The sequence below is a fragment of the Brassica rapa genome, chromosome A05, assembly GCF_000309985.2.
Source record: "Brassica rapa cultivar Chiifu-401-42 chromosome A05, CAAS_Brap_v3.01, whole genome shotgun sequence".
NCBI classification, from domain to species: domain Eukaryota; kingdom Viridiplantae; phylum Streptophyta; class Magnoliopsida; order Brassicales; family Brassicaceae; genus Brassica; species Brassica rapa.
In genome coordinates, this window is record NC_024799.2 from 21,358,030 (window position 1) to 21,385,247 (window position 27,218).

Consider the following 27,218-nt stretch of genomic DNA (forward strand, 5'->3'; position numbering starts at 1 on the left):
TGTACTTTAGAGAACTAATATGATTCCTCATTGTTTTATCAATGGATCGAGTAACCTGAGCAGCGATCGACCAAGCTTTATGATGTCTTCTCCCCTCATTGTTTCTTTTGTAGATTTAACATGTTGAAACCTATTCATCATGTATTTACCGTCCAATTTACGCTATTATTTATTTAAAGAGAATACTTCTGATGCTAATTTAAAATACAAAAAAATAATGTTAGCAAAATTCAAATTATATATACAGAAAATGTAAATAATTTATAACTTTAGTTAAATAACTTAAATTAAACAATGACATCATTGTTTACTTGTGCAGCATGCAATGTATACATCATGATCATACATTCATTCTGTTATTCTGTTATCTGTGTAGAGATTTTCCTAATTATTTAGCCGAAAGACATAGTTTAGCATCGAAATTAATAAAATGGAAAGTCATACAATAAAAATGTAAACCGAATATTTCAGAAATCATTAATGATCTTTCAAGATTAATGACTGAAAATAGAAAATAGAAAATTAGGTCTTGTATATATTTGGAAACATAATGAATAATAATAATCACAACTCTTTTCATTCAATACACCAGTTACAGACCCAAACATAACTGGCGATGTCTTCTTCTTCTTTGGCTTGTTTACCTTCTTCGTCTTCGTCCCAAATTCGACAAAACCACTTCCAGAAAACTTCCTCTTTGAAAGCTACAAGCTTAGCTAAAAGACAAGTGACTGTCTTCAAGAAAGCTCGAGAGCTTTCGATTCTCTGTGGAATCGAAGTCTGCGTCATCTACTACGGATCAGACGGAGAGCTTAAGACATGGCCTAAAGACAGAGAGAAGGTCAAAGACATGGCTCGAAGGTACAGTCAGTTAAGCGATATGAAGCGGCGCAAAGGACAAGACGATCTTGACAAGTTTCTCAAGAAGATTAATAAAGAGGATTCCAAGAAGAAGAAGAAGATGAAGAAAGTGAAAGTTGAATCCAGTTGCAAGTATCCGGATTGGGATCCGAGGTTTGATAACTGCTCTGTGGAGCAGCTCACGGAACTGATCCAGTCCTTGGAGCATAGTGAAACCAAACTGCAACATAGGCTTCGAGGTGCTGTTGAATCTCAGAGACAGAGGAATATGTATTATACTACCATGACTGGTCAAGAACAGATGAATCATCTTCAACAACATTCAAACCAGGTTTCAATGGATCAGTATAACCATGGACCCGGTACGTTACCGCAACTCCCAGTCTCTACATCAGCTTTTAACCAGTCGCAATCTCTAGCACCGCTTCCGAATTCACTGACGATACACCAGAATCCTAATATGGAAAGTTACTCGAGGTTACTTGGTGTACAAGAAACTGGGATGAATGAGCTCCTGAGCATGAACATGTTACCCTACAACAACATCAACACCAATAATGTTAATGTTTTTCCAAACCAGTTTCATCAGAACTCTTACAATATGGAAGATTACTCCGGCTTTCTTGGTGTACAAGAAACTGGCATCAACAACATGAGTTCGGAAGATTATTCGGGGTTACTTTGGACGCAAGGCACTGGGATTAACGGGTTACAGAACATGGACATGTTCGGCTACAACAACAACAGCAACAATAACGCCTATGGTTTTTCACATCATCAGCCTGTTCAATATCCAGGACAAAGAGCACCACTTGGTTTTCAATACATGGATCGTTCAACACAAAACATCAGACCTCTCTAGGAGATTTGATCTCTGGCAATGTCTCTTATAACTTAGAAGCATATTCTTATATATTATATTTTAGAGGACAGTTAATCATTCTCTGTCTTGTCAACTGTGTCTGCACCGTGACTAACTATATTGTGAGTTTGTTTTTGTGTCTATTAACAATAATATCTACATGAATGTCTCTGTTCAGCTTTTGCTATTGTGAGATTTTTTAATGATAATAATTAATGTTTGCTTAATGGAAGCCTATTTTGTTGTGACGTTCCCATCTGTCACCTAGTCATTAACCACTTGCATTGAAAAAAACGAAGAAGTAGACTTCAACAAGAGAGCGTACTGCAAGAAGGAGCTCTGCTGCTGCGAAAGATATCGGTACCCAGGAGAAGCTAGGACTAGAATCAGAGTCTCACAGAATAACGTTAACAGTTATTATTCTGAACAAGATGAAACTAGACATGCACCAATTTTTTCCATAATGGACAACCCATAATGTATTTGATGTACCAAAGCTCAGTGACCGCTGGAGGAAGTCAACGTCAAGTGATAGATGCGGCTGCTGCAGGTTTCTCAGTAGGCTCGAACTTGAGCAATCCTGAGATTGGAAAAAGTTTATCAAGATAACCATCATTCAATGTTGGAGAAACTTGTTCCGGCCAAAAGTAGTGTGACCAAGGACCAAATCAATCAGATTAGCAACATCTCAGCAACTATAGCCCAGATGCCCTTGCATTCAGAATTTTCCATGGCTGTCCAGCCAAATCATGCCTACTCAAAGTAACTTCAGTCTGATAGAGCAAAAGTGTGTTTATCTTTTTAGAGAAACTTTAAACCAAATTTCAGAGATCCTCATCTATTCGAGAGAGTATTGATTTCTCTTAGATCCCTTTTCTTCATGGTCTTTTCAATTAAAATACTAACCATAGTTGAAAGAAACACGTTTCCAAAAATGTAAATTGGAAGTGCATATTGTCCTTGAAAAAGGGTGTGCATTAACGAATTGTACAATTAGGCTCTTAACCGGTTTAAACCGATCTGTACCGTTGCTCCCGCCATTCTAAAAACTCTCCACTGGCTTTTACCGGGAGTAGAAGAAAAAAAGTTGGGAACTTTCTCCGAAGTGAATTGCAATCTGAAACGAAGATGGCTTCGTCGACACCTAAAACCCTAATGGATTATTTTCAACCTCCCAAACGCCACAAAGCTTCTTCCTTTCCCGCCGTTTCCGCCTCCGGTGGGTCCCACGGTCTGGACTCTGCAGCAAAATCGCCGCCTCGCGTAACCGTCGCCGACGACTCGGCCGGCCTTACACCAGAGCAAATCACTCGCTCTGAGCTCAACAAATCCGTAGCCAAATCCAAACGCAACCTCGCCCTCTGCTCCGAGAAGGTCACAAAAGCGAAAGGTTTGTCCTTTTTAGTTGATTTGTTGTCTTCTTGCGTCTCTCTCCCATTACAGTACCTAGAACCCTATGGTTTAGATTGATTTTGAAAATTGTGTAGCTGAAGGAAGCTGCTACGTGCCATTGACTGAGCTCTTAGTTGAAGAATCATGGCTTAAAGCTCTCCCTGGTGAATTGGACAAGCCCTACGCCAAGACCCTTTCTTGTTTCCTTGAACGTGAGATCATCATTGACGGTCAAGCCCCTCCTATTTACCCGCCGCAGCATTTGGTTTTCAATGCTCTAAATACAACTCCTTTTGATCGAGTCAAGGCTGTCATTATCGGACAGGTACAATAGTTTCTTTGAAGAGTTTCCCGGATTCTTGTTATGATACTTTAATGTGTTTGATTTTAGGATCCTTACCATGGACCTGGTCAAGCTATGGGTTTGTCTTTCTCTGTGCCTGAAGGGGAGAAGCTTCCGTCTAGTCTTTTGAACATATTTAAGGAGCTTCATAAAGATGTTGGCTGTTCTATCCCTCGTCATGGTAATCTACAGAAATGGGCTCTGCAGGTAAATGGATCTCTCTGCTTATTTGTTACATCAGTTTTCAGCTTACTTGGAGGATAAGATCATGCAATTCACTTTTGACTTCCTCTTTTAGGGTGTTTTGCTGTTGAATGCTGTTCTTACAGGTAAGTGTACCAAACGTCAAAATCCTGCAATTCTTCTTACAAATGTTGTTGTTGTTTTTTGCCTTGTGATTCAGTAAGGAGTAAACAGCCGAATTCACATGCAAAAAAAGGATGGGAACAATTCACTGATGCTGTCATTCGAAGTATCTCGCAGCAGAAGCAAGGTGTTGTCTTTCTCCTCTGGGGAAAATACGCTCAAGAGAAATCCAAGTAGACTTGTAGCTTCTTTGACTCTTCTTTGTTGTTTATCTTGTATGAGACTTCAATTTTTTGTTATGATCATTGCAGGTTGATAGATGGGAGTAAACATCACATTCTCACAGCAGCTCATCCATCTGGTTTGTCAGCGCATAGAGGCTTCTTCAATTGCAGGTTAGCTCATGTCCTCTAAACCCTTTTTTTTCTCTCTCTCTCTCTCTCTCTCCCATGCCTATTCAAATGCATAGTGTGACCAAAGTTTCCGTGCGTCTGCAAAACATGCCATGACTTGCGCATTGAGCTTATGTTGTCATTAATGTTCCACGTTTGGACAGGCATTTCTCTCGAGCGAACCAGCTACTTGAGCAAATGGGCACTCCCCCTATAGACTGGCAACTCTAACCTCAGTGTTAAAGCCAAGAGGAAGTGAAGAGTGCTCTTGGGAAGCCAACCTTTTTGGTGAACAAAGCTTGAAGCTTTAACAGTTCAATGCTCCTTTTGTGATTTATTATGTTATCATGGCAGTCTAGACGACTAAGCATACGCCGTTAGTGTACCTAACTATATGACAAAGTAGTTGCAAACTGTATCTTCATTTTGAACTCTTTGAAGAATGTTGTGTGTTTTTTATTACTGCTGCTTAACTGTAGAACTTCCTTGGGAAAAGTAAAAATCTATTGATGGTGGAATATGTTAAAACTATGGCCAAGTGCGTTTAAGATAGCCAGAAGCTTTGAGCTTTACGGTATGGAAACAAAATTTACTATATTCTATGAATATTAGTTTTCACAAACAAGATACAAGCTTTGCTCATCTTCATAACCAGTTAGCTCCAACTATGATTAATGATTCTGAATGACCCAAAACAAGCTCCAGATGTTGCAGGAGGAAACATAACAGAGAATATTGACTCACCATTCTTCTCATGTCTTATGTCTCTTCCTCAAGTTCCTTATAGTTGGCAAGTGCCTCTCAATCAAAAGTGGACATCCAAAAAACGTCAAAAGATTCCCAAAGCTCTTTTCACCATCTTCCTCGCTTCCTTGAGAACTCAAATGGTTCAAGTAAGTCTTTCCTTCATAGATATAGCTAAGCTGCTGCCATAGCAAAACACTTAAACCAATGGCCACGGAGACACTCGCCACAAAGAGGTATAATAGAACAAGGCCTCGTACAGAGATGAAGACAGCGTTGGATAAGTAAGCAAGCACGATACTCTTCACTCCTCTCAGAATCGATACACTATTACTAGCATGTGACGATGCATACGCTGCTCCATTTTCTAGGGATGGCAAGATATGAATCAGGGAATACACACACATAACAGAAGCGTAGATTGTGCTTATAATGGCCGAGATAAGGAAGGCGACGAAGTTTTTGTGATTGCCCGCACCAACACAGTTACCAATCTGCAAAATACAACACAAGGAGAGTCATTAGCCTTAAGCTATTAACTAGTAACTAAGTCCTCTATGAATGATACAACACAAGGAGAGTCATTAGCCTTTGGAACTAAGTCTGTGATTCATATGTGAAACCATGAGAGACTTACAAAGGGGCAATGATGATCCATGTCGAGGACGCACATGCCACACGTGCGACAGTGATGGGTTCTAGGTGACTTTGGTTTGGAGCAGGTGTGACAAAAGGTATAGTTGTTGAGTGCGCCGTTCCCTACACCAGGGTGGGTTCCATAAACAATATCAATTGGTTTCCCCGCGCATTTAAAAGCAACAATCATGAATGTTGTTAACGTTGATATCGCCAGAGACACTGCTGTAACAGAATGGAGAATCCCGCAAGCCAAGCTGATCGAAAACACGACCGGATAAGCTGCCCAAATCCCACCACCTGCAGTTTAATTACCAAAGCAGAGTATATTTAACAGGAGAATGGCAGGATTGATGTTATTCTTTGATAGCTTAGAGGAGCTTTTACATATGACAAAGAGCATGAAAACAGCAAGAATCACGACGAAACATCGGTCGCGGATACGTCTCAGCCCAAAGCTTCTGGTTTCAGGTCTGACAGGATTATGATTCGTGATTGCACCACACCAGCCACACTTGAAAACAGGTGCGTATGATGGAAGAACAAGGTTCAGTCCACAGCCCCAGCAGATTGATTCATAATCTTCGTTTATGGTTGTAACAAAACTCCCCTGGAGACAAAAAAAAGAGTAAAATTTATATATTTTCAGGGCATAAGGCTATTTCTCAGTTCGCTCTTTCAAAGCTATGCAAGAGAACAATCTATTCAATGGTAACTTTAGTATCAATATCACACACACTAACACTAAGACATCCCAGTTTCATGATTGTCCTAAACTATATTATGTTCCCTCAACACTAAAACCTTCCCATTCATGAAGCAAGCTCACATAAGACCCTTTTTTCCAAAATCTACATTGTGAGCAGCTTTGATCTCCTACATCGGCAAAAGCAATCTCAAGATTGTATTCAAACACACGCAGGTAACATAAGTAAGAAAATGCAGTGAAATGGATGAGAGAGAGAGAGAGAGAGAGAGAAACCTGGGAAGACTCTTCCATGACTTCTTCAGCTCCAATATTGGGGGGAGGTTCAACGTTGTTGATTCGCAGTAACACAACTATCAGCTCCCCTTAAAGCTACGACCTTTACACAAAGATCCAATTAGGTTACTATCAGATTGCTTGACTAGTACTTAAGGGTTAACCATCTTCATCAGAATTTCTTCTCTCTCTATTTTTGCCCTAACTCCGAAGAACAATCTCCGGTTCCGGTAGTAGACACACCGGAGTTTTTGATCGGAAGTAAGGGCGAAGAGATAAGTCTCAACTCTCAAGTCTCAACACAGCAGCGAATAATGATATTTACTTCTTTTTTTTCAGCATATATTTAGGGTATGAATGTTGATTAGGTAACGGTGAAAAATAATGCATTTCTTAATTTTATTAAAAAATATTACCACGGGAAATAAATTTTTTTATTCTCTAACATTTCTAAAAATATCACCATTCACTGAAAATAAATATTTTTTTTTATTATCTACCATTTATTTTTTTGGTAAAAAAATAAAGAATAAAAATATTTCTTGTCAAATTTGAGAAGGAATAATCATTCCTTTTTATTCTTGCAATTTTATTCATTTATGTTCTTTTTCTATTCGTTTCTCTTTGTTTCCAGAATGATCACCAGTTGAATCCTTAGTCTCTTAATTTTTAATTATTGTTTTCTGGTCCCTCTATTATGAGTTATTTATGTTATTTGTTACGAATTAAAAAATAGTTTTCTAATACAGCCAAATACAAACTAACATTTTATAAAACACAACTTCCCTAAACCCCCCTAAACACCAAACTCTTTTCGCAGCTGCCAAATCGCTCGAAAACCCTAAACAGCAGAGCAGTCGCCAGCCATGGTCAAGTCTTGTAAGAAAGAAGCCATTACCAAAGTAGAGCCATCTTTCTCTCTCCTTCTAGCTTCATGTCTGTAATTTCGCCCTGGGGGTAATTTATCGAAACTACGTTTGTCTTTTTGGGGGATTTTTCTAGGTCGAAGCAGCAGCAGCACTTGACTCAAACACGAAGCCTTCGAAGAAAAGTAAGATTCTTAGCTGTTTCTTCGATGTTTGGGAGTGATTTTGTGTGTTCAACTTGTATTGTTCCCCTCCGTATTGAATTAATTGGGTTATTGGTGGCTTTGTGGTTGCTTACATGAGTACTTGATTTTGATATCGTTTGTCTTTGTTTACCTTTTAGGTAAGAGAGATGTGGAAGTTGATTTGGACATCCCAAAGGATGCCAAGAAGCAGAAGAAAGAGTTGATTCAAGCTGTGCAAAAGGCACCACCAAAGAAGAACAAGAAGAAAAAGAAGAAGAAGGTTGGTTCTTTCTTCCACCAAGCTATTTTCTTTATTATTTTTTTCAGTCAACTTGAAAATATAGGATTAAAGTATATCTTTATTCTAACTTTGAAATCTAATCTTTTAATTAAAAAAAAAAACAGAATAGTAATGTTGAAATGGTGGAGGGAGAGCAGAAACCAATTGCAAAACAAGTAAGAACTCCATCCTGTTATACTGGATTATGAATTGTATTCCTTATGGTTATGGTTTTATGTAAATGTTTTGATTGTTAAATCTTACAGTCCAAGACGCTATTTGCTGGACGTCTTCCCTTTCACACTGAGAAATCTGACTTGTAAGATGCATATACTCTTCTTCTTGTTGTTCTTCAGATAGAATGCTTGAAATACTTAATAATAACTCATAAACAGAGAGAAGTTCTTCAAAGAAGTTGGTGAAATCAAAGATGTTAGACTTGCCAAGGGAATCGCACATGTAGAGTTTGCTTCTGAAGAAGCAGCTCAGAAGGTAAGTTATTTCTATTCCTTATTTTGGAGTCGTTACACTGGGTGGTGGAATATGATTCTGGATGTATGTATCGTTGAATGTAGGCATTGAAACTGAATGGTGAACCATTACTAGGCCGCAATATTCTGCTTGATTTTGCTAACACGAAGCCTGCTCCACGTCCACAAAACCTAGTCAAAACGATTTTTGTTACAGGATTCAACAAGTCTCTGAGTGAAGATGAAGTATGATCCCCTCCCCTCATCTTCAACTTTCTTTAAACCAATTTCTCTACATGTTACAATAAAATTAATCTGTTATGAAACGTTGCACAGATGAAAACTGCCTTGAGAGCTCATTTTAGTGCTTGTGGAGAGATCAAAAGGATTTCTCTTCCTTATTACCAAGAGACTGGTGATAGCAAGGGGTTAGTAACTCTTCTTTGCTAGTTTGGTGAATGATGATGATGAAATATATGTTTTCTTAATCTTTCAGGGTGGCTTACCTAGATTTTAGTGAGGATGGATTCAACAAGGCAATGGAACTAAACGGAAGTGAACTAGGAGGACGGAACATAGTGGTGATTGAAGCTAGACCAAAAGAAAAGAATGCTGATCGAGATAGTGGACGTGGCAATGATGACAGCTCCAAGAAAGGACCTGGAAGAGGCAATGGTGAGATGAGACCGTAGAACACCCAGCAAAGCAAGTGTAATTTCGCCCTCTGCCCAAGGTTTGTTCCTCACTTCGTTCCTTAAAGCTTTTTGTGACTTGTAGAATCTCTTTCTCATAAACTTTTGCTTTTTGTATCGGCTCTGCAGGGAAGAAGGTCGTCTTCGACGATTAGTTAAAGATCTTGTCTTATCTTTCAGCCCTTTTTTGCCTAGTTTATGAGAAAAAAAACTCAAGCTCTTATATGATGATGGTTACTCTTGGGATTTAGTTTTGTTTTTGTGGGTGTGACATTTTTTCTTTGTAGAAACTTTTAATGAATTCCTTAAACCCATGGCTTCACTAATTGCCATTTTATTATTGGTCTAAACTTTTATATTTAGATATTATATTTTATTGATATTATATTATGAAATATTTTAATTAAGATATTTTAACAATGTGATATTTTTATACTCTTTTGTAAGATTTTTTTTTATTGGCTTTCTATTAAAAAAGAAAGAAAAAATGTTACAGCGATTACTTAATGGCAGAATTGTATTTCGAAGACAACCAGATAAGGTCAAAATAGAAGGAGGCCCTAAAAGCCCAAGTTGTTGATCCCAGATGCAGAAATAGAAGCCCAAGGCAGAATTCTGAGAAGCCCGATCAGCTATGATTAGCGGTAGAAACGGAGCCGTAGAGACGATGCCGCCGTAGATGTGTAGCGAGGAAGCCGAGAAGATGTTAAGATTGATTTGTCATACATTCGCGAGGCAAGCGAAGGGTTTGACTCCCTGGCAGCTGATAGCAGAGATTATGTTCCTAACCGTGGAATCAGTGGTGGAGATGATTGAGTCAATCGGTTTGAATTGTTTTCGACCCGCTCTGTCCAAAGCAGATAGTAGAGAGGTGGTGAGCATGGAGTGCTACTTACTTGCTCTTCAGATCGAGAAGGACGAAGGAGCCAACGTCCATTGGAGTAAAGATCACTGAGAGTTTTGTTCTGAGGAATACCAAGCCTGGTCAGTTCCTCGGCCCAAGGATCTTTGCAGATCCCTTCCCCATAGGAGACCAATTAAGGTGCCAATAGGTTAGACCATTTTCTATGCTCATCCTTAGCATCGGAAACACCACTGATTGTTAGCTTAGCCAAGAGTAGTTGTCTGGTCTTTCAAATAGCCACTAGTTAGTTAGGGACCCTTCCCGAACATACCAATTTTCTGTCTTTTGTAAGATTTTCAAGAGAGAATTGGTGGTATTTAGACCATTTCTAATATATCTTGCTAATATATTTCTCTGAAATAAATGTTAAGTTATTTAAAATAGGGATAATTTGAAAAATATCTTATTTAAGTTTTAAAATTTGAAAAATACATTTTGTTTAATAATTTTTGAAAACTACACTTTCTTATATATAAAAAGACACTTGTATCCCCTTTTAATTAAAAAAGATAAAGGATAAAACTAAATTTATTTTACGCTCTTGTTTTAGAGTGTTTTGAAAGCAAAATACAACCTAGTGAACCACAAAGTCATAGATCATATAAGTTAAAAAAAAAAACCTACACATGTCAATACTGTGTGAATTACATAGATTAGATGCGTAGTATACAATTTTGCTTCAGTTATGTTCCATTGACGAAAAATTATTGTACTTCATACATATGAATGTACATAAAATAAGAAATTTATGTCGCGTTCTTCACTAAATCTCATGAATTACGTATTGAAAATTTTGTCTGATAAATCTTGATATATATTTTAGAATAAGTCCATGAATAGCTCAAAAGATGTTCTGTTACAAGTTTCAACATGAATCTTTCTAGTCCTTTTTTTTCTTTGACTCATAGGCATCATCACATCAATAGACACAATAGACAGAGCTCCCCTGCGAATAAAATAGAGCTCCTTCTTGTTCCATAAGCTAAGAAGTTTAGGCAATACCAGTTGTTTGTTAACACTTAGGACTGCACGTTGAGTAAAATATTTTACATGTAGATGGAATGACTGAACAAATTATAGTTGCATCCAATCTATTTTATATGTAGATGGAATGACTGAACAAATTATAGATGCATCCAATCTGAAAGTAGATTCTAATGAAAGCTACCTTATGTGACACAAAGTCCAGAGACTCTGCATGATTATGCTGGTGAAATAATTCATTAAGTTATTAACAAACCAAAAGCTGGTTGATGGTATATCGTTACTAGTTTTCTTGGACGGGATAATTGGCTTGTACAAGGTACTAGTTCTAGTTCTAAGGTCTGCTTTTTGAAGAACGTTAAAATGCCAGGGTGTCCCATGGGAGAAGAAGGTCCGAATTCTGGGCAGAAAATATACGAATATTACATTATGGTTATGTTAAATTCAGGATTGAGGTCTATATTTATGTAATTGTTGAAGTCGAGATTAGAAAACGAGAAAATACAAAAATGAAGAAATAAAACACTCGTGAACGACACAAAATGGAAAACTAGAGGAAAATATAAGAAGAAGGAGAAGAAGATATGAAAAATAAAGAAGGAGAAGAACGACAAGATAAAACAAGAACGCTTTTTAAAAAAAAAAACTACAAAAAAATATTTTATAAGATATTGTGTATTGATAGTATTGTTTAAAAAACAAAATCGAATCTTGTTGAGTTTGTTAACTTTGAATATTTAAATAATTATGTTGACAAAATATATTACAGTAGCTTTAATATTTTGTTGGATAATTGTGTCATTTCATGTAAATAAAAGTGTAGTTTTCAAAAAAATTAAATAATAGTGTAATTTTCAAAATAAAATCTCATAAAAATGCATTTTTTCAAATTTTCCCTTTAAAATATCTCTATAAAATAGCATTGTGTTATTTTTTCTTAGAAATCTAGAATTTTTTATTTTTTTTAATATAGAAGAAAAAAGTTATTTATATTTTACACTTAAATCAGTAGTGAGAACGCATAATATATATATATATATATTTTTTTTTTTTTTAAATGTAAAAACATGAAAAAGTATATGTTACAATTTTATTTTTTTTCAGACGGAAGATTAAAATATACTATTTTTTATCTGACAAAAAAAACATTAATTGATAATTTGTAAAGCTTGGGAGTCAAGTGTCTAAAAACAAGCATAAAAAGAAGAAAATATACTATTTCTTTATTTGACAAAAATACTAAAGATTAAAAAATTCTAAAACTTGGGAGTCAAGTGTCGTCTAACCATCGACTGGCACGTGGACGTATAAAAACTAATCTTCCATTACAATCCCTAATCACCAAAACCCTTTCGGAGCAGATCGCTCGAAAAGCTAAACAGTATCCGGTCGTCATCATCTCCAGCAGTCGCCATGGTCAGGTCTAAGAAAGAGTCGCTTACCAAAGTACTCATCTTTCTCTCTCCTTCTAGCTTTTATGTCTTCTCCACTGTCTGTTCTGTCCTGAATTTCAGGGTGATCTAAACTCTGTTTGGATTTTGGGGGTTTTTCTAGGTCGAAGCAGCATCACTTGTCTCAACGACGAAGCCTTCGAAGAAAAGTAAGAGTCTTTTCTACTTTTATGTTTGTGGGTTTGTATTTGTTTTGTTCGTTGTCTGTCTTTGGCTTAGTACTTTCGTGTTTCGACTTCTCTTGTTCCCTCTGTTTGGAGAACCAATTAAAAACGTTGTAATTGATGATTGGGGCTTTGTGGTTGTTTACATGAGTACTTAAGATCCAACAAGATGTTTGATTTTGGCTCAAACATAATGTTTGATTTTGACTCAAACATAATGTTTGATTTTGACTTGTTTTCTCTGGTTCCGTCTGTTTGACGACGATGAAAGCGTTATGATTGATTGATTATTGGTGCTTAAGACCCAACACAATGTTTGATTTTTGACTTGGATATTTTCGTTTGTCTTGTTTGCTTTTAGGTAAGAGAGATGCGGAAGTTGATCTAGACATCAAAAAGAAGCCTAAGAAGCAGAAGAAAGAGGTGATTCAAGCTGAGAAAAAGGCACCACCACCAAAGAAGGTAGAGACCAGCAGTAGTAGTTCTGATTCTGAGGATGAAGTCAAGGTATAACTTCAATCATTCACTTGATGTTGTGTAGATCTTTGGTAAAATTGACTTTTTGTTGATATGTTCAGAACTTTTGTTAGGTTTGACTTTAAATTACTTAACAGTTTTATTTGATTACTCACGTTAATTGTATTACTTTTGGACATTCAGATTAAGAAAGTCACTGCCAAGAAACCTCTATCTAAGAAGGATGACTCATCTTCTGAAGATTCATCTTCGGATGAGGTATTAATCACATCATGATTCCTTAAACATTCTATTGATGTTAAAGGAATCAACATGCTTAGCTTTGCAAATTTATTTATTTTATCATCAGGAGGCTGTCACTGTGAAGAAGAAGCCAGCAATCCTTAAGAAAGCCAAGGCAGAGAGCAGCTCATCTGAAGATGATTCTTCTTCTTCAGACGAGGTATGAGTTACATTGTTACAGTGTTGGAGAAGTTTCATATCATATGCTTAATTGCTGGAGAGTTGTCGTCTCATAAGACTAAGTATTTTCTTGGGATAAATTATAATAGGAAGCCGCCCCTCCGAAGAAGCAACCAGCAGTTGTTACGAAAGCCAAGGCAGAGAGCAGCTCATCTGAGGATGATGAATCTTCTTCAGACGAGGTATGAAATGCAGCAGTACATGCTTAGTTCAATTTTTTGTGGAATTTTACACTAATCTTCAATTTGTTTTTCGATAAATTATTATTAGGAGGTCGTCCCTGCTAAGAAGCAGCCAGCAGTTGTTAAGAAAGCCAAGGTAGAGAGCATCTCATCTGAGGAAGAATCTTCTTCAGACGAGGTATGATTTGCATCATTACATGTTTAGCTCAATGTTAGGGAATGTCATATTCATCTGTATATTTGTTTTATGATTTATTAGGAACCTGCCCCTGCAAAGAAGGAGCCAGCAGTTGTTAAGAAAGACAGCTCATCCGAGGAAGAATCTTCTTCAGACGAGGTATGAATTGTTTCATTACTTGTTAGCTCAATGCTAGAAAAACTTCATGTCTTATTCTTAAGTTCTGCGTAGCACATATTCTTAGTTTGCAACTTCTTTTATAAAACGTTTTTAGGAACCCGTCCCTGCGAAGAAGCAACTAACAGTTGTCAAGAGTGTCAAGCCAGCTGCAAAAGATTCATCATCCTCAGAGGATGAATCTGATGAAGACTCTGATGAAGAATCAGAAGATAAAAGGGTATGGAAATGAATTGTTACTTGCGTTGAGAAACACAATCAGCAGGACAGAAAAGTGAATTGTTTGTTTCTTTTATTTTTAATGTATAGAAAAAGGAACCTGCTACACAGAAGCTTCCAGCTGCTGCTAAAACCAAGTCAGAGTCATCCGAGGAAGATTCCGATGATGAGGTTTGTTACACAGTTTGTAGTTCTTCGTACACTTTTTAACAGATAGTTTCCTCGTCTTTTAACTTACCTTGTCCATAACTTTGTCTTACTTGCAGGAAAGTGATGATGAGAAACCTCCTACAAAGAAGGTATTTATTTATTTTTTATAATTTTTAGTCACACAAGTGTCAGGAAATAGAAGGAAACTGGTTTGCCTTGTTATGCAGGCTAAAGTTTCTCCAACTAAAACTTCTAAACAAGAAAGCAGCAGTGGCGAATCTAGTGAGGAGGAGAGTGAAGATGAGAAAGTAACTCCAAAGAAAAAGGTAATGTCTACTCCTTTTATGTAGAATGTAAGATGATACATCTTTATTCTAACTTTAAATCAATCTTTTAATAAAAAAAACAGGATACTGATGTTGAAATGGCAGAGGCAGAGCAGAAATCAGAGGCAAAACAAGTAAGAACTCGATCCTGTTAAATGAGGCTGTGAATTGTATTCCTTAGTTATGGCTACGTTTTATGTAATGTAATAACTCTTAATCTTACAGCCGAAGACGCCAACTACTCAGAGACCAACCACTCAGGCTCGAGGAGGATCAACTACACTATTTGCTGGAAATCTTCCCTTTCAAATTGAGAAATCTGACGTGTAAGTGCACATAAGTGTTTTTTTTTGCTCTTGTTCTTCGGATACAGTACTGTTATTTGATATATATAACTCATAAAACAGAGAGGATTTCTTCAAAGAAGTTGGTGGAATCGTCGATGTTAGATTTGCTTCAGATTCAGATGGCCGTCTTAAAGGTTACGGGCATTTTGAGTTTGCTTCTGTAGAAGCAGCTCAGAAGGTAAGTTGCTATTCTTTACTTTTGGAGTCGTTACATTGGGTGTTGGAATATGATTGGATGTATCCTTGGTTGTTTGGAATATATAGGCATTGAAACTGAATGGTAAACAATTACTAGGCCGCACTATTAGACTATCTGATGCTAACGCCAAGCCTGCTCCACGAAGCAGGTACTTTTTTCTTACCTGCCATAATACAAAACATAACATCATGTCGTGAAAGTGAAAGTTGGTTGTTTATATGGTAAATTTGTCCGGGCTAAATATCGTTTTGATTTGTAGCAATGCTGATGGCAACTTCCAGAGCAACCGCAAAGGAGAAGGAAGCCAAGTTAAAACGATTTTTGTTTCAAGATTCGATAAGTCTGTGGCTGAATCTGATGTATGATCCTCAACTTCAACTTTCTTTAAACCAATTTCTATCTATGGTGCAAAAATCTGTTGTGAACATTGCCAGATGAGATGTGCGTTGAGAGGGCATTTTAGTGACTGTGGAGAGATCACAAGGATTTCTCTACCTTGTGATCAAGAGACTGGTGCTACCAGGGGGTTAGTAACTCTTTTCTTTGGTGAATGATGATGATGATGATGGTGATACTAATGGAACATCTGTTTTTATTTCAGGATGGCTTATCTAGATTTGAAAGAGGAGGATGGATTCAAAAAAGCATTGGAACTAAACGGAAGTGAACTGGGAGGATGGAAGATATTGGTGCTCGAGGGTAAACCAAGAGGATGGAATTCTGATGGAAATAATAGTGGAAGAATCCCTCCTGGTCGTGGCCGCACTGGAAGAGTTCCTCCTGGTCGTGGCCGCCCTGGAAGACCCAGCAAACCAAGTATACTTGCCTCAGCGGAAGGTTTGTTTCATCTCTCCTCTGTCCCTTGAAGCATTTGGTGACTTGTAGAATCTCTTCTCATAAACTTTTGCTTTTGTATTGTCGTTGCAGGGAAGAAGATCGTCTTTGATGATTAGTGAAAAAGCTTGGCTCTTCTTTTATTCTAATTATCGTTCAGCCTGCTTAGTTTATGAGAAAAACTCTAAAGCTTATATGATAAGTTTGTTACTCTTGGGATTTAGTTTTGTTTTTGTTTAGTGATAAAGTTCTGCGGGTGTGACATTTTTACTAGTGGAAACTTTGAATGAATTCCTTCAAACTCATTGCTGGTTTTATTGTTGGTGCAATTTTTTATTTAAAAGTTAATTATAATTTTCATATTATATTATGAAATATTTTTGTTATGGTTTTTATTAGTGGTGATGTTCTCGTTAAACATCCTTATTAAACAACCAATTCTCGTTCATTGCCCAAAAAGATTTTGAATTTATACCTACAACCTGAACTTCTTGAATTTAACAAAAAAATTGGTATTTGAGAAAAATGATGTTATGTTTAGACCATCTATAATATATTTTGACAATATCTAATCTATTAAAACAGAGTCCTATTTTTTATCTACCCAAGAAAGTTCATTTTAAATTTTGGATTCTTTCAGTTTCCTTACTAGGCTACCTTATATATTGGACCCGTATAAGTTTGTTATCATAATAACTATATACACGCTGTTTAAATAACATAACCGGTTCACTTTAACTAGACCAACATCTAATATACTAAGCCCTTCCAAAATTAAATGATATGTTAAATAAATAACATAACCCGTTGAATTTAATTAAACCAAACTCTACCGTACAAAACCATCCAAACTTACACAATATATTATTAGATATAATAACTTTAATGTCAGATTATGAGTTATTTGGTTCATCTTTCAACGTACAGAACATTCTAATAGGTGAAAAAAAAACGATTTAAAACAACAATATACATTGCAGACAAGCTACTCTCATATAGAGTTTTGATTATGGTCACTGTTTTTTTTTTTTTTTTTTTGATAATCCAGGTATCCGGACCTCTCACTTAGTCCGATTATTCCACCGCGTCCAACCGGAACTGGCGAGAAAGGTCATGGAGGCCAAACAGAAACCATGTTAAATCCGCTGAGGCCGGAGCTAGAACTCGTGATGGCGAGCACCTCAGCCGAGGTTTCTTTACTACCAGACCACGAGGCCCGGTTATTATGGTCACTGTTTATATTACATATGTTTAGTTTGATCTATTAAAACCAAAATTTCAATTAAACACTTCCAGTCATATCAATGGTCTCATTCAGATATTTTTAGATTATAAATCGTAAACTAAAATACTCTAACCACATCAATAGAGAGATTTTAGCAAATTTAAACTAACGTGTCTTGCAAACGAATCCTATAAAATATGAAAACCAGAATATGCTATAGATATATTTCATTTTTATTCAGAATATCTTCACAATACATTAATCTAACATGACTTGCAAACAAAAACTGAATATCTAAACTACCTTTAACAGCTCCTAAAAAATATGAAAATCGGAATATGCTATAGATCTCTTTTTTTTTTTTTGAATTCACAATATTTTTATCAATACCATTAAACCTAATTTTATAACCAAATCACTATAAAACATCTTCCTTCGCCTCATATTTTCTATAGTCATGCCTTGAAAGGTCATAGTCATGCTCGATCTACAAATAGAGTATAAAGATCTATCACATCAAGATACCAAACTAATTTGGAGGTTTCATATAACCCTGATCATTTAATATGATAGTATACAGACAAAAACAATTCTACCTTAATGACAGTAGATCGATTGTGAAGATGATAGAGTGAACGATTTTGAATTTCTCATCAGCAAACTGGGGTAGTTTCAACAGATTTTGTTTGTTGTTATCGAGAAGACGATTAAGAGGACGGGATCACCGACAGAGAAGACCAAAAAAATAAAGTTGTTAAGTTTTTTTTTTCGACACGTTAAAGTTGTTCACCTTCCCGGAAAAAATAACTTTGGGCTTTATTTTGTTTTTCTTGGTTTTCTGTAACTAATGGACCAATTTCATTAGACTAAAAGTTTAATTCCTTCCAAATTAATGGGTCCATCACGCCTATCAATTGATCATATGGCCCAAAGGTGTTTATATTCGTTTGATTAAATAAAAAAAAAAAAGGCAAACAACCAAATGTTTGCATATATTCATGACAAGTCTTAACAACAAAACAAAATTAAATTATATGGAGTTCTCCAAAAAACATAAATTGTAAGGAAGAAGTATATTATAAATAAAAACTCAAAATGAAATAATTTAATCTCAAATAATGTAAAAATATTATTTAAAAACAAAATACACAAAAATCTGAATCACCAGAATATTTTTATCAAAATATAAACGTCACTGAATTATCCAATTTTTTTATCCGAAAACCAAAAACCTAATATTTAATAATATAAAATACCCGAATTTTATGATTTTAAAATCAAATTAACAGAAAAATAGAATATTACCGGAACCGAATAGAATCTAAAATTATCTCGGATATTAGCTGATTCTGAATTTTGTTACCCAAACTGAAAACCAAAAAATAAGAACCGGAACAAAATCAAATTTTCTAAAAATCCGAATGGATCTTAAAGCTCTAAAATAGAACCAGGGAACCGAAACCAAAAACCAAATGCCCATGATTAATATGAATAATTCTAATAAAAGTTTACAAAAACAATATCCGCGCACAGCGCGGGTCAGTATCTAGTACTTCGATAAAATAAATGTCAAATTTGTTTCAACATATCTTGAAAATAGCATTAGGTTGTTTTGTTATAAATATAAAAACTATTTTTAGAAATTATAGAAAACAATAGTGATTTATATTTTACAAAAATATAGATGAATTATTCTTAAAAATTGTTAATGCTCTTAAAAATTGTGGGCACATCGTTAGCCTATCTTAATGTTTAGTAGCTCTTAGAGCTTAAAGAATCAAACTAATTATTTTTGTGTTAATGAATGGATTTTTCACATCCATATGCTCATTCGATTTGTGGATCTATGAAATAATAGGTGTTGTGTTAATTTTTCGAAAGTTATTGAGACTTTGTTTATTGGTCTTGCACTTACAACAAGATTTTTTCTGTGCTTTAATTTCATCCTACGTGAATAATTTCTTCATTCGCTGTTTCATTATTCTATATCAAACACATTTAACTTTATAATTTTTCCGACTAAATAAACACACTTAAAAATGATATAACCAAAACAATTTTGTTAAACCTTTTAATATATACCATAAATAGGAATCACAATTCACCTAATTCAATGGACGAACAAAATGATTGTAAACAAATAATAAGAATGGAGGATATGCAAAAGAAACAATAAGAATGGATATAATTTTTACCAAAAAAAAGAATGGAAATAATTTTGCATTTCGTTTGATCGAAATCATTGTTCTGCAACGTCATGAAACTTCTTTTTGTTGGGGTCTAAACTGAAACAAATGTTATTCATACGATTAAGCTGACTGTTAAAAAAAAAGATTTAATTTAAAAAAAAACAAGTCAAAACGTTACAAAGAAAGACTCGTTAAACCCTAAACCTTTTCTTCTCTCCCTCTCCGCCGCGTTCTCACTTTTCTCCACTACTCTTCACCATCGCATGTAAGTTTCTTTGCTGTTTATTTTCTTCCACTATCACTTCCTTTTTCTATATCGATAAGAAAACCAAAGCACTGCGATTTGGTAACAAAAAAAAACTATTTTTTTTCCTTGTACACGAGCTCTTACATAACCTTACCCACCTTTTAGTTTGGTAATACAATCCTAAAAAGTTTTTGGATTTTAGACTCGAAATTGACGGTTTCATTATTAATTACGAACTCGTTTGATGGAGAAACCTTGGTTTCGGTCGGCTTGCATTGTCCGTTTTGGAACTGGTCCCTCTTTATGAGATTTTTATAGTTACTCTCGAAATTGATTTTTTTTTAAATTTAATATAGTCTCCTGTATGTTCGATGCAGAGAGTTGATTAACTGAAAGAGAGCAGACATGGCTAAGCTGGAGAAGAAAGCCAGTGATGAGCTCAAGAAGAGAGTCAGGAAGCGAAACCGTGGGAAGAAGAATGACCAGCAAAAGGCGGAAGAAGAAGAAGAAGAAACCCACAAGGCAGAGGAAAACGTAGATGAAATCCAGAACAAGAATGAGAAAAAGGTTAAGAAAGTGAAGAAGCTGCAAGGAAGAGTCAAAACTGATGAAGATGAAGAAGAAGAGAAGAAGATGGTGGTTGTTGGGAAAGGGATAATGACTAATGAGACTTTTGAATCCCTTGACTTATCTGAGCAGACTTTCGAAGCTATCAAGGTCATGGGTTTTGAGCATATGACTCAAGTACGTAAAAATTCTGAACCTTTTTATCATGTTTAGACCAGATTTTGAATTTTTTTTTGCGGTATGTTTCTTAAATCATTTGCTATAATTTAGATTCAAGCTGGATCAATTCCTCCCCTTTTGGAAGGAAAAGATGTTCTTGGTGCTGCTAGGACTGGTTCTGGTAAAACCCTTGCTTTTCTCATACCTGCTGTTGAGTTGCTCTTTAAAGAGCGTTTCTCTCCTCGCAACGGGACTGGTGTCATCGTTATTTGCCCCACAAGGGAGCTTGCTATTCAGGTAATTTACCTACCATACTGTTAATGTCAGTAGATGAGTCCTGTAATAAAAAAATCTGTGAGTTTCTCATCTTTCATGTAGTTGACTGACTCATTGTAATTGCATTGGTTTTGTAAAGTGTGAATATTGTTGTACGTTCCCATTTTTCACTGTACTATTTTTGATATTGCAGACAAAAAATGTGGCGGAGGAGCTGCTCAAGCATCACTCGCTGACGGTCAGCATGGTTATTGGTGGCAATAACAGAAGGACAGAAGCACAACGTATTGCAAATGGTTCTAATTTGTTGATTGCAACCCCTGGGCGTCTTCTTGACCATCTTCAACACACAAAGGGTTTCATTTATAAACATCTCAAGGTACTCTCCTTTTTTCATTGTTCCATTTTGACCGTGTTCTTGTCTTCTTTTTCTGAAATTAGATGTTGTAAACTATTACTGTTGAGCCTCATAGACATCTTTTGGATAGATGAATGGTATACAGCAGCTAATGATGTTCTCATTGTGCCGCCTCTTTGATAGAACTATAGAGGGAAACTACAGAATGCTTGGCTTATAATTAGATTTTTAGCTTAGGTTGTAGTCGTACTAATATTTGAAATATATGCTGTAGTCTGTAGATGATTATAATGGATATATATCTTTGTATATGTTCCTGTAAATTGCAGTGCCTTGTGATCGATGAAGCTGACAGAATCCTGGAAGAAAATTTTGAGGAAGACATGAATAAGATTCTAAAGATTTTACCAAAGGTAAATCATCTCTCGGGGTCTTAATTAAGGTTTAATAAGGATAGAAATGAGAATCTAGATAAATTATAACCTTTCAGTATCATAGATCCCTTCTCTTTGCTATTTGCTCTAAGTTTTCCTATAAAGCAACATGCCATGGTATTGCTATTCGCCTCAGCCAAAACACACTAGTGAAATATTTTTATTGGATTTTATATGTTATGGTTTGGAGTTTGTTGTGATTAAAGTTATGACTATGTATATGCAGACTAGGCAAACCGCACTATTCTCTGCCACTCAAACCTCCAAGGTAATTTTCCTTCAGCTGCGGTATTGTCATTATTAGTACTTGCTGTTTCTCACTCTTGTGAATCGTTACAGGTTCAAGATCTTGCTCGAGTGTCACTGACGTCTCCTGTTCTCGTTGATGTCGATGATGGTAGACGCAAGGTATGAAATCAGAAACATTCTGGTAATGAAAATATGACGAGCATGCCATGAAGTTTTTAACTTGAATGAGTTTCCAAAACTTTCAGGTGACAAATGAAGGATTGGAGCAAGGCTACTGTGTTGTTCCGAGCGAGAAAAGACTTCTCCTCCTAATATCTTTTTTGAAGAAGAATCTAAACAAGAAAATAATGGTGTTCTTCTCGACGTGCAAGTCGGTACAGTTCCATGCCGAGATCATGAAACTAATCAACGTGGAAAGCTGTGACATCCATGGAGGACTGGATCAGAACCGAAGGACTAAAACCTTTTTCGACTTTATGAAAGCAGAGAAAGGTATTCTGTTGTGCACTGATGTGGCTGCTCGTGGTCTGGACATTCCTGCGGTGGTACGTACACACACTAGGTTCCGTCATTGATTATAAATACTCAAACAGTGTTACTGACATCATGTTGTGTTGAATCTTATTATCTGTAGGACTGGATTATACAGTATGATCCTCCAGACAAGCCCACGGTATGAGAAACACTTTGCTATTTCTCTTTATATCCTCGTTTCTATGTTTATGTGAATCTTAGATTGTTTGTGGGTGTTGTTGTTGTCTGCAGGAGTATATCCATAGGGTTGGCCGAACAGCTCGTGGAGAAGGAGCAAAGGGAAAGGCATTGCTTGTCTTGATACCTGAAGAGCTTCAGTTTATTAGATACCTTAAGGTATGAATTGTATCTTGGAATCTTTTTATGGGTAAACAACCTACTTGTTTATTGATTTGTACTCTAATCAACAGGCTGCAAAAGTACCTGTGAAAGAGCTTGAGTTCAATGAAAAGAAGCTTTTGAATGTTAGATCCGCCCTGGTAATGGTTCTGATTCAGTCTATTTGTTGGTGAATGACTTTTTGCATCTGTAGCTGGATTAGTTGTAACAACACCGTTCTTTTTTTGTACTCGTCATGCAGGAGAAGTATGTAGCCAATGACTATAATCTGAACAAGACAGCCAAGGACGCGTACAGGGCTTACATCGCAGCATACAATTCACATTCTCTGAAAGACATCTTTAATGTTCACCGGCTCGATCTCCAGGTATTGTTCACACGTATAAACCATTGTTCTTGCAATATAACTTTGTGGGTTTTCATGTATTTTTTTGTAATGGTGGTTGTGACAGGCGGTTGCTCTATCGTTCTGTTTCTCATCGCCGCCAAAAGTGAATCTGAACATAGAAAGTGGAGCTGGGAAGGTGAGGAAGGCTAGGAATCAGCAAGCGCGTAATGGCTTCTCTCCTTACAGTCCCTATGGCAAAGTCAAGTCCACACCCAAAGAGGCATGAAGTGTCTCCACCGGCCTTAAAAAATAGGAGCTTGCCTGGAAAACCTACTGTTTTAGAAAGTTACCGCCAAGTTTTGTTTAAAGAGTAAACTGTACTCTTCTTTTTTTTTAATTTAGGTTAAATGTTTCTTGTAATACTTCAGTTCTATTGTTATATGAATTGTTTAATTTATTGAAGGCAATTTCTTCACTACCAAGTTTAATGTATATATTAACAACTATAGTACTGTGATTTTTTAATTGAAATGTAATTCTTCTAGTACATAACATGTATGGGTTGCGTCAGAGCATCTCCAAAATATACTCTATAACTACAAATATGAAGTTTTTTGCTCTCCAAAAATAAACTTTAAATTTGAAGTTTCATATTTTTATTTGTATTTTGGTCTCTACAATTACATATCACATTTATATTTTTTAAATATTTTTTTGTTTATCGTATTAATCCTAAAAAATTTCATATCTCATAAAATTTTCATTTTTTAATAAATTTAAGTTTAAAATAAGCTTTAAAATATTTTAAAACTAGATTTAGACAACAACAATACAAAAAAAAACTTAACAACAAAAAATCTTTTCAAAAATTACATGAAAACATAACAACTACACAAATTTAAATATTATAACACTAGTAGTCACGTAAATTTGATCAAGAATCTCCAAAATCTCCAAATTATTGTCCAAACAATTTTTTGTAACCGAAGATAATTGTTTTTTTATGTCTATTTCGTATGATTTTTTTATCAGATCGAATATATTCACTGAGTTTTAATATCATCGATAGAAGTTAAGTCTTTTAGCAATATTTATTTTCTTCTTTTAATTTTTTTTGTTCAGATATAATGTATTTACAAGTTTAAGATCACCTGATTTTTTTACAATTTTTAGTTTGTGATCTACAAATTAAAAATAAAAAGAGTCACTATTTACTTTGAAATACACTAGTTGATCATATATGCATTACGAAAATAGTTTTATGCGCTGACAAAAAAAAATAGTTTTATGGAATAATATGGTATTTTTCTTGAAGTTTAATATTAATTATTTATCTCTATTTAAAATTTGTATTTCAATATAACATTTTATTAGTAAATACTATTGTGATATTTTTATATATGTGCTTAGTTATTTACAAATTTTTTATGAATTTAATTTAACTATGATAAATATAAGGACCATAAGATAAAATAAAAATAGTTTTAAAGTTAAGTTTGAAGTTCTGCTTTTGGAAAAAAAAAACACTTTTAAACTTCAAATATAGAATTTTTGAAACTTTATAATAAAGTGTCTTTTTGGAGATGTTCTTAGTGGCAGATTTCTCTAAATATTTTTTTTTCTGAAAAAAACACTAATAAGGCACATAAAGAAACTGTAAAGATCCATATAAATAATGAGGCGACAAGAAAAGAGAACATACTTTGATTAAAACATAAATCAATGTGTTTATTCGAAATAGTGAGTGCCTAAGAATGAAGCAGCCTGATGGACTGATGGTGAATGAAGAACCCTCAAGAGAACAAAATGCTAAACCGGCCTAAAATCTTCTTAAACTAAACCCAACCAAAAACAGAAACAGCTATAATTGCAAAGACAACAAAACCGGAACTACTGAACTGGACTGTTGTTTTTAAGGCATTGCTCTTCTTGTGAGTAGACGCCGGGAGAGATGGAGGAGAAGAAGAAGATGAAGAAGGGGACGAAGGAGAAGGAGAATCTGGCGTAGACTCCTCCGTCTCCATAACTTTTATGATCATCTTCTGACCCTTTTCGCAGTGGCCCGAGACACCGCTAATGAAGTAAAAGAAACCGGGACGGTCTAGTTTAAAAACAGTATCCTCATTGTTCGAATAAAAATGCGGTTTAGTAGTTTTGCATTTCTTGTACTCGTCTTCTGATGACACAACTAAAACTGAGTCTTTGTTGTACTTGAAACCTTCACCAAAATAATAAAATAGAGTTCATTATTCATATACATGTTTATAAAGTTGAAAACTGCATATAGATAAAGAATACTTACGGACAGTGTCGCCAACTTTAAAGCGGTTGTGAGAAGCCCATTGGTTAAACACATCTCCATGAGTCGTGTTAGATTGTGGTACGATCCAACCATCATCTCCTCCAACTTCAAACTCAGTGCTTGAAACACATGATGAAAACATATAAAACGAAACAAGAATAGTAACGAGAGCGATCTTCTTCAAGGGACTCATTTGTTGTTTTTGGATTGATATATCAAAGGGAGGGAGCTCTAACAAAAATATTGGATTTGTAAAAGTTACGAGAGAGTACTACTCTTCTTTTCTCTCTCTCTTGTTATGGCTTGCAAATGCTTGTGGTTTTGAGTTTAAAAAGAGGTGAGACTTGGAGGTCTGTTAGTATTCTTCTCCACATCTTGAGGAATAATTAATTATCTTTGACTTGGTATATTACTTTTTTGAAAACAAAAGATGACTTGTGGAAACAACATGACTTGAAGTTGTTGAGGAATACATCAGATTTTGTGCGATATTTACCTCTCTTGTTTTGAATTCACAAAATCGAAAACTATGTGGACAGTGTGTGTTTCCAAAAGAATTATTAACACTAATTTGGTGAAAATGAGGATGTGACTTGTATATAAGAAAAACCAAAATATATAAGGGATAATCAAAATACTTGAGGAACGTGTGTGACTTGTATCTTTGGTGAAGACGAGCAATTTTTCTTCTCATTGACCATTTCTCCTCCAAGGATTTTCAAATGTTGGGTTAAAATTTTCATTTTATAAAGTTTTGGTAAATATTGTTAGATTTAGGATAGTGTAGGCCTCTCAGCCCAAAAACTTCTAATTACTTTCTCACCGCTTTGACCCGTTTAGGGTTTAAGACGTTAAACCCAGAATCCGTTCGATTCGAAATCTCCAGCGAAGAAGAAGAACCAAAATGGCGAATTCAATGGCTACCCTTTCGAGAAGACTCCATCGATCTCTTCTCTCTAACCCCAGATTCTCTCAGGCTTCCATGTCCTTCAGCACCAACAACAACATCTCCGACTTATCAGACACTGAATCTCCCCTTGAAACCAAGGCTTCAGATCCAAACCATCGAGAGGAACGCGTGATGGAGGAGCGTCCACTCGAGAACGGCCTTGACTATGGCATCTTCAAGGTACCAACCAAATCGCTTCTGATTCCAATTGAAAATGGTATGTTGTGAATGTGATTGTTGTTGATCTTCTTCAGGCGATATTGGTGGGGCAAGTGGGGCAGCTTCCTCTGCAGAAGAAGCTCAAGAATGGCAGAACTATCACTCTCTTCTCTGTAGGCACCGGTGGCATCAGGAACAACCGGAGACCCTTGATCAACGAAGACCCGAGAGAGTATGCTAACCGCTCTGCTGTGCAGTGGCACCGCGTCTCTGTTTACCCTGAGCGTTTAGCTGAACTTGTCTTGAAGAACGTTGAACCCGGGTTAGTTCTCTCTTCTCTGAGGTTTTAGATTCGTGTTAGAGATATAAAGGATGAAACTTGGTAGCTCATGTTTTGTGTCGGTGGATAACAGCACTGTTGTCTACTTGGAGGGTAATCTGGAGACGAAGATTTTCACTGATCCAGTTACTGGTTTGGTTCGACGTATTAGAGAAGTCGCTATTCGTAGAAACGGTATGAACTGTCTCAACTCCAAGAACTCGTTCTTACTCACTCAGATTCATTTGAAAAAAAGTCAGATCTTGATCTTTATTTCTTCTTTATGCAGGCAGAGTTGTGTTTCTAGGTAAAGCTAGTGATATGCAGCAGCCAAGTTCTGCTGAGCTTAGAGGCGTTGGCTACTACTGATTCGGTATTATAGCTTTCTTGCTTGCTGTTTTCTCTTCTTGTAACTTGAGGGTGTGTTCAGTGTTCTTTATATTGACACTAGTCGTTTTACTATTTTGTGGCAAATAAACCGAACCAAACCCAACAAATTCCTTTTTAGTTAAACCGGAT

General features: G+C 35.8%; 8 protein-coding genes across 18 annotated transcripts; 6 read left to right on the top strand and 2 right to left on the bottom strand.

Moving 5' to 3' along the window:
- Positions 1–49: 49 nt before the first annotated feature.
- Positions 50–2,492, top strand: LOC103869794 (agamous-like MADS-box protein AGL103). Its single transcript, XM_009147868.3, has one exon. It carries the CDS (start codon positions 617–619, stop codon positions 1,721–1,723), a length of 1,107 nt encoding a protein of 368 aa, XP_009146116.1. The 5' UTR covers positions 50–616; the 3' UTR covers positions 1,724–2,492.
- A 319-nt stretch (positions 2,493–2,811) lies between these two features.
- LOC103869541 (uracil-DNA glycosylase, mitochondrial) lies at positions 2,812–4,618 on the top strand. Of its 2 annotated transcripts, XM_033292913.1 has the most exons (8): positions 2,816–2,990; positions 3,054–3,113; positions 3,211–3,440; positions 3,507–3,665; positions 3,757–3,787; positions 3,862–3,997; positions 4,076–4,159; positions 4,321–4,618. In XM_033292913.1, the coding sequence occupies exons 1-8, from the start codon at positions 2,852–2,854 to the stop codon at positions 4,385–4,387; spliced, it is 906 nt and encodes a 301-aa protein (XP_033148804.1). In that variant the 5' UTR covers positions 2,816–2,851; the 3' UTR covers positions 4,388–4,618. The 2 variants fall into 2 exon arrangements, with proteins under 2 accessions (XP_033148803.1, XP_033148804.1); XM_033292912.1 differs by having other exon boundaries at positions 2,812–3,113.
- A 67-nt stretch (positions 4,619–4,685) lies between these two features.
- LOC103869543 (protein S-acyltransferase 11) lies at positions 4,686–7,025 on the bottom strand. Its single transcript, XM_009147627.3, has 4 exons — positions 6,519–7,025; positions 5,924–6,146; positions 5,538–5,836; positions 4,686–5,394 (listed from the first exon to the last, which is right to left on the bottom strand). Exons 1-4 carry the CDS (start codon positions 6,534–6,536, stop codon positions 4,909–4,911), a joined length of 1,026 nt encoding a protein of 341 aa, XP_009145875.1. The 5' UTR covers positions 6,537–7,025; the 3' UTR covers positions 4,686–4,908.
- A 223-nt stretch (positions 7,026–7,248) lies between these two features.
- LOC103869544 (nucleolin 2) lies at positions 7,249–9,393 on the top strand. 3 transcript variants are annotated; one of them, XM_033292914.1, is made up of 10 exons: positions 7,249–7,420; positions 7,521–7,569; positions 7,728–7,849; positions 7,963–8,025; positions 8,116–8,168; positions 8,245–8,341; positions 8,425–8,565; positions 8,656–8,747; positions 8,816–9,052; positions 9,141–9,393. In XM_033292914.1, the coding sequence occupies exons 1-9, from the start codon at positions 7,385–7,387 to the stop codon at positions 9,009–9,011; spliced, it is 849 nt and encodes a 282-aa protein (XP_033148805.1). In that variant the 5' UTR covers positions 7,249–7,384; the 3' UTR covers positions 9,012–9,052; positions 9,141–9,393. The 3 variants fall into 3 exon arrangements, with proteins under 3 accessions (XP_033148805.1, XP_033148806.1, XP_009145876.1); XM_033292915.1 differs by having other exon boundaries at positions 7,969–8,025; XM_009147628.3 differs by having other exon boundaries at positions 7,975–8,025.
- A 2,693-nt stretch (positions 9,394–12,086) lies between these two features.
- Positions 12,087–16,408, top strand: LOC103869545 (nucleolin 2). Of its 7 annotated transcripts, none has more exons than XM_033292904.1 (20): positions 12,088–12,345; positions 12,454–12,499; positions 12,876–13,021; positions 13,175–13,249; positions 13,341–13,433; positions 13,543–13,635; positions 13,724–13,813; positions 13,895–13,972; positions 14,088–14,210; positions 14,300–14,380; positions 14,476–14,508; positions 14,587–14,685; positions 14,769–14,819; positions 14,911–15,011; positions 15,093–15,210; positions 15,297–15,379; positions 15,491–15,590; positions 15,666–15,757; positions 15,833–16,068; positions 16,159–16,408. In XM_033292904.1, the coding sequence occupies exons 1-20, from the start codon at positions 12,313–12,315 to the stop codon at positions 16,182–16,184; spliced, it is 1,797 nt and encodes a 598-aa protein (XP_033148795.1). In that variant the 5' UTR covers positions 12,088–12,312; the 3' UTR covers positions 16,185–16,408. The 7 variants fall into 7 exon arrangements, with proteins under 7 accessions (XP_033148797.1, XP_033148798.1, XP_033148799.1 ...); XM_033292905.1 differs by having other exon boundaries at positions 14,917–15,011; XM_033292906.1 differs by lacking the exon at positions 13,895–13,972 and having other exon boundaries at positions 12,087–12,345.
- Positions 16,409–19,605: 3,197 nt separating this feature from the next.
- Positions 19,606–23,493, top strand: LOC103869547 (DEAD-box ATP-dependent RNA helicase 51). Of its 2 annotated transcripts, none has more exons than XM_009147630.3 (13): positions 19,606–19,744; positions 20,104–20,470; positions 20,564–20,749; positions 20,922–21,107; positions 21,416–21,499; positions 21,747–21,788; positions 21,860–21,928; positions 22,015–22,314; positions 22,404–22,442; positions 22,535–22,639; positions 22,714–22,782; positions 22,884–23,009; positions 23,095–23,493. In XM_009147630.3, the coding sequence occupies exons 2-13, from the start codon at positions 20,132–20,134 to the stop codon at positions 23,254–23,256; spliced, it is 1,707 nt and encodes a 568-aa protein (XP_009145878.1). In that variant the 5' UTR covers positions 19,606–19,744; positions 20,104–20,131; the 3' UTR covers positions 23,257–23,493. The 2 variants fall into 2 exon arrangements, with proteins under 2 accessions (XP_009145878.1, XP_033148802.1); XM_033292911.1 differs by having other exon boundaries at positions 19,682–19,895.
- Positions 23,494–24,620: 1,127 nt separating this feature from the next.
- LOC103869548 (mavicyanin) lies at positions 24,621–25,743 on the bottom strand. Its single transcript, XM_009147631.2, has 2 exons — positions 25,273–25,743; positions 24,621–25,188 (listed from the first exon to the last, which is right to left on the bottom strand). Exons 1-2 carry the CDS (start codon positions 25,463–25,465, stop codon positions 24,806–24,808), a joined length of 576 nt encoding a protein of 191 aa, XP_009145879.1. The 5' UTR covers positions 25,466–25,743; the 3' UTR covers positions 24,621–24,805.
- Positions 25,744–25,989: 246 nt separating this feature from the next.
- Positions 25,990–27,212, top strand: LOC103869549 (single-stranded DNA-binding protein, mitochondrial). The gene is made up of 4 exons (XM_009147632.3): positions 25,990–26,401; positions 26,476–26,702; positions 26,794–26,894; positions 26,989–27,212. Exons 1-4 carry the CDS (start codon positions 26,177–26,179, stop codon positions 27,066–27,068), a joined length of 633 nt encoding a protein of 210 aa, XP_009145880.1. The 5' UTR covers positions 25,990–26,176; the 3' UTR covers positions 27,069–27,212.
- The last annotated feature ends 6 nt before the right edge of the window (positions 27,213–27,218 follow it).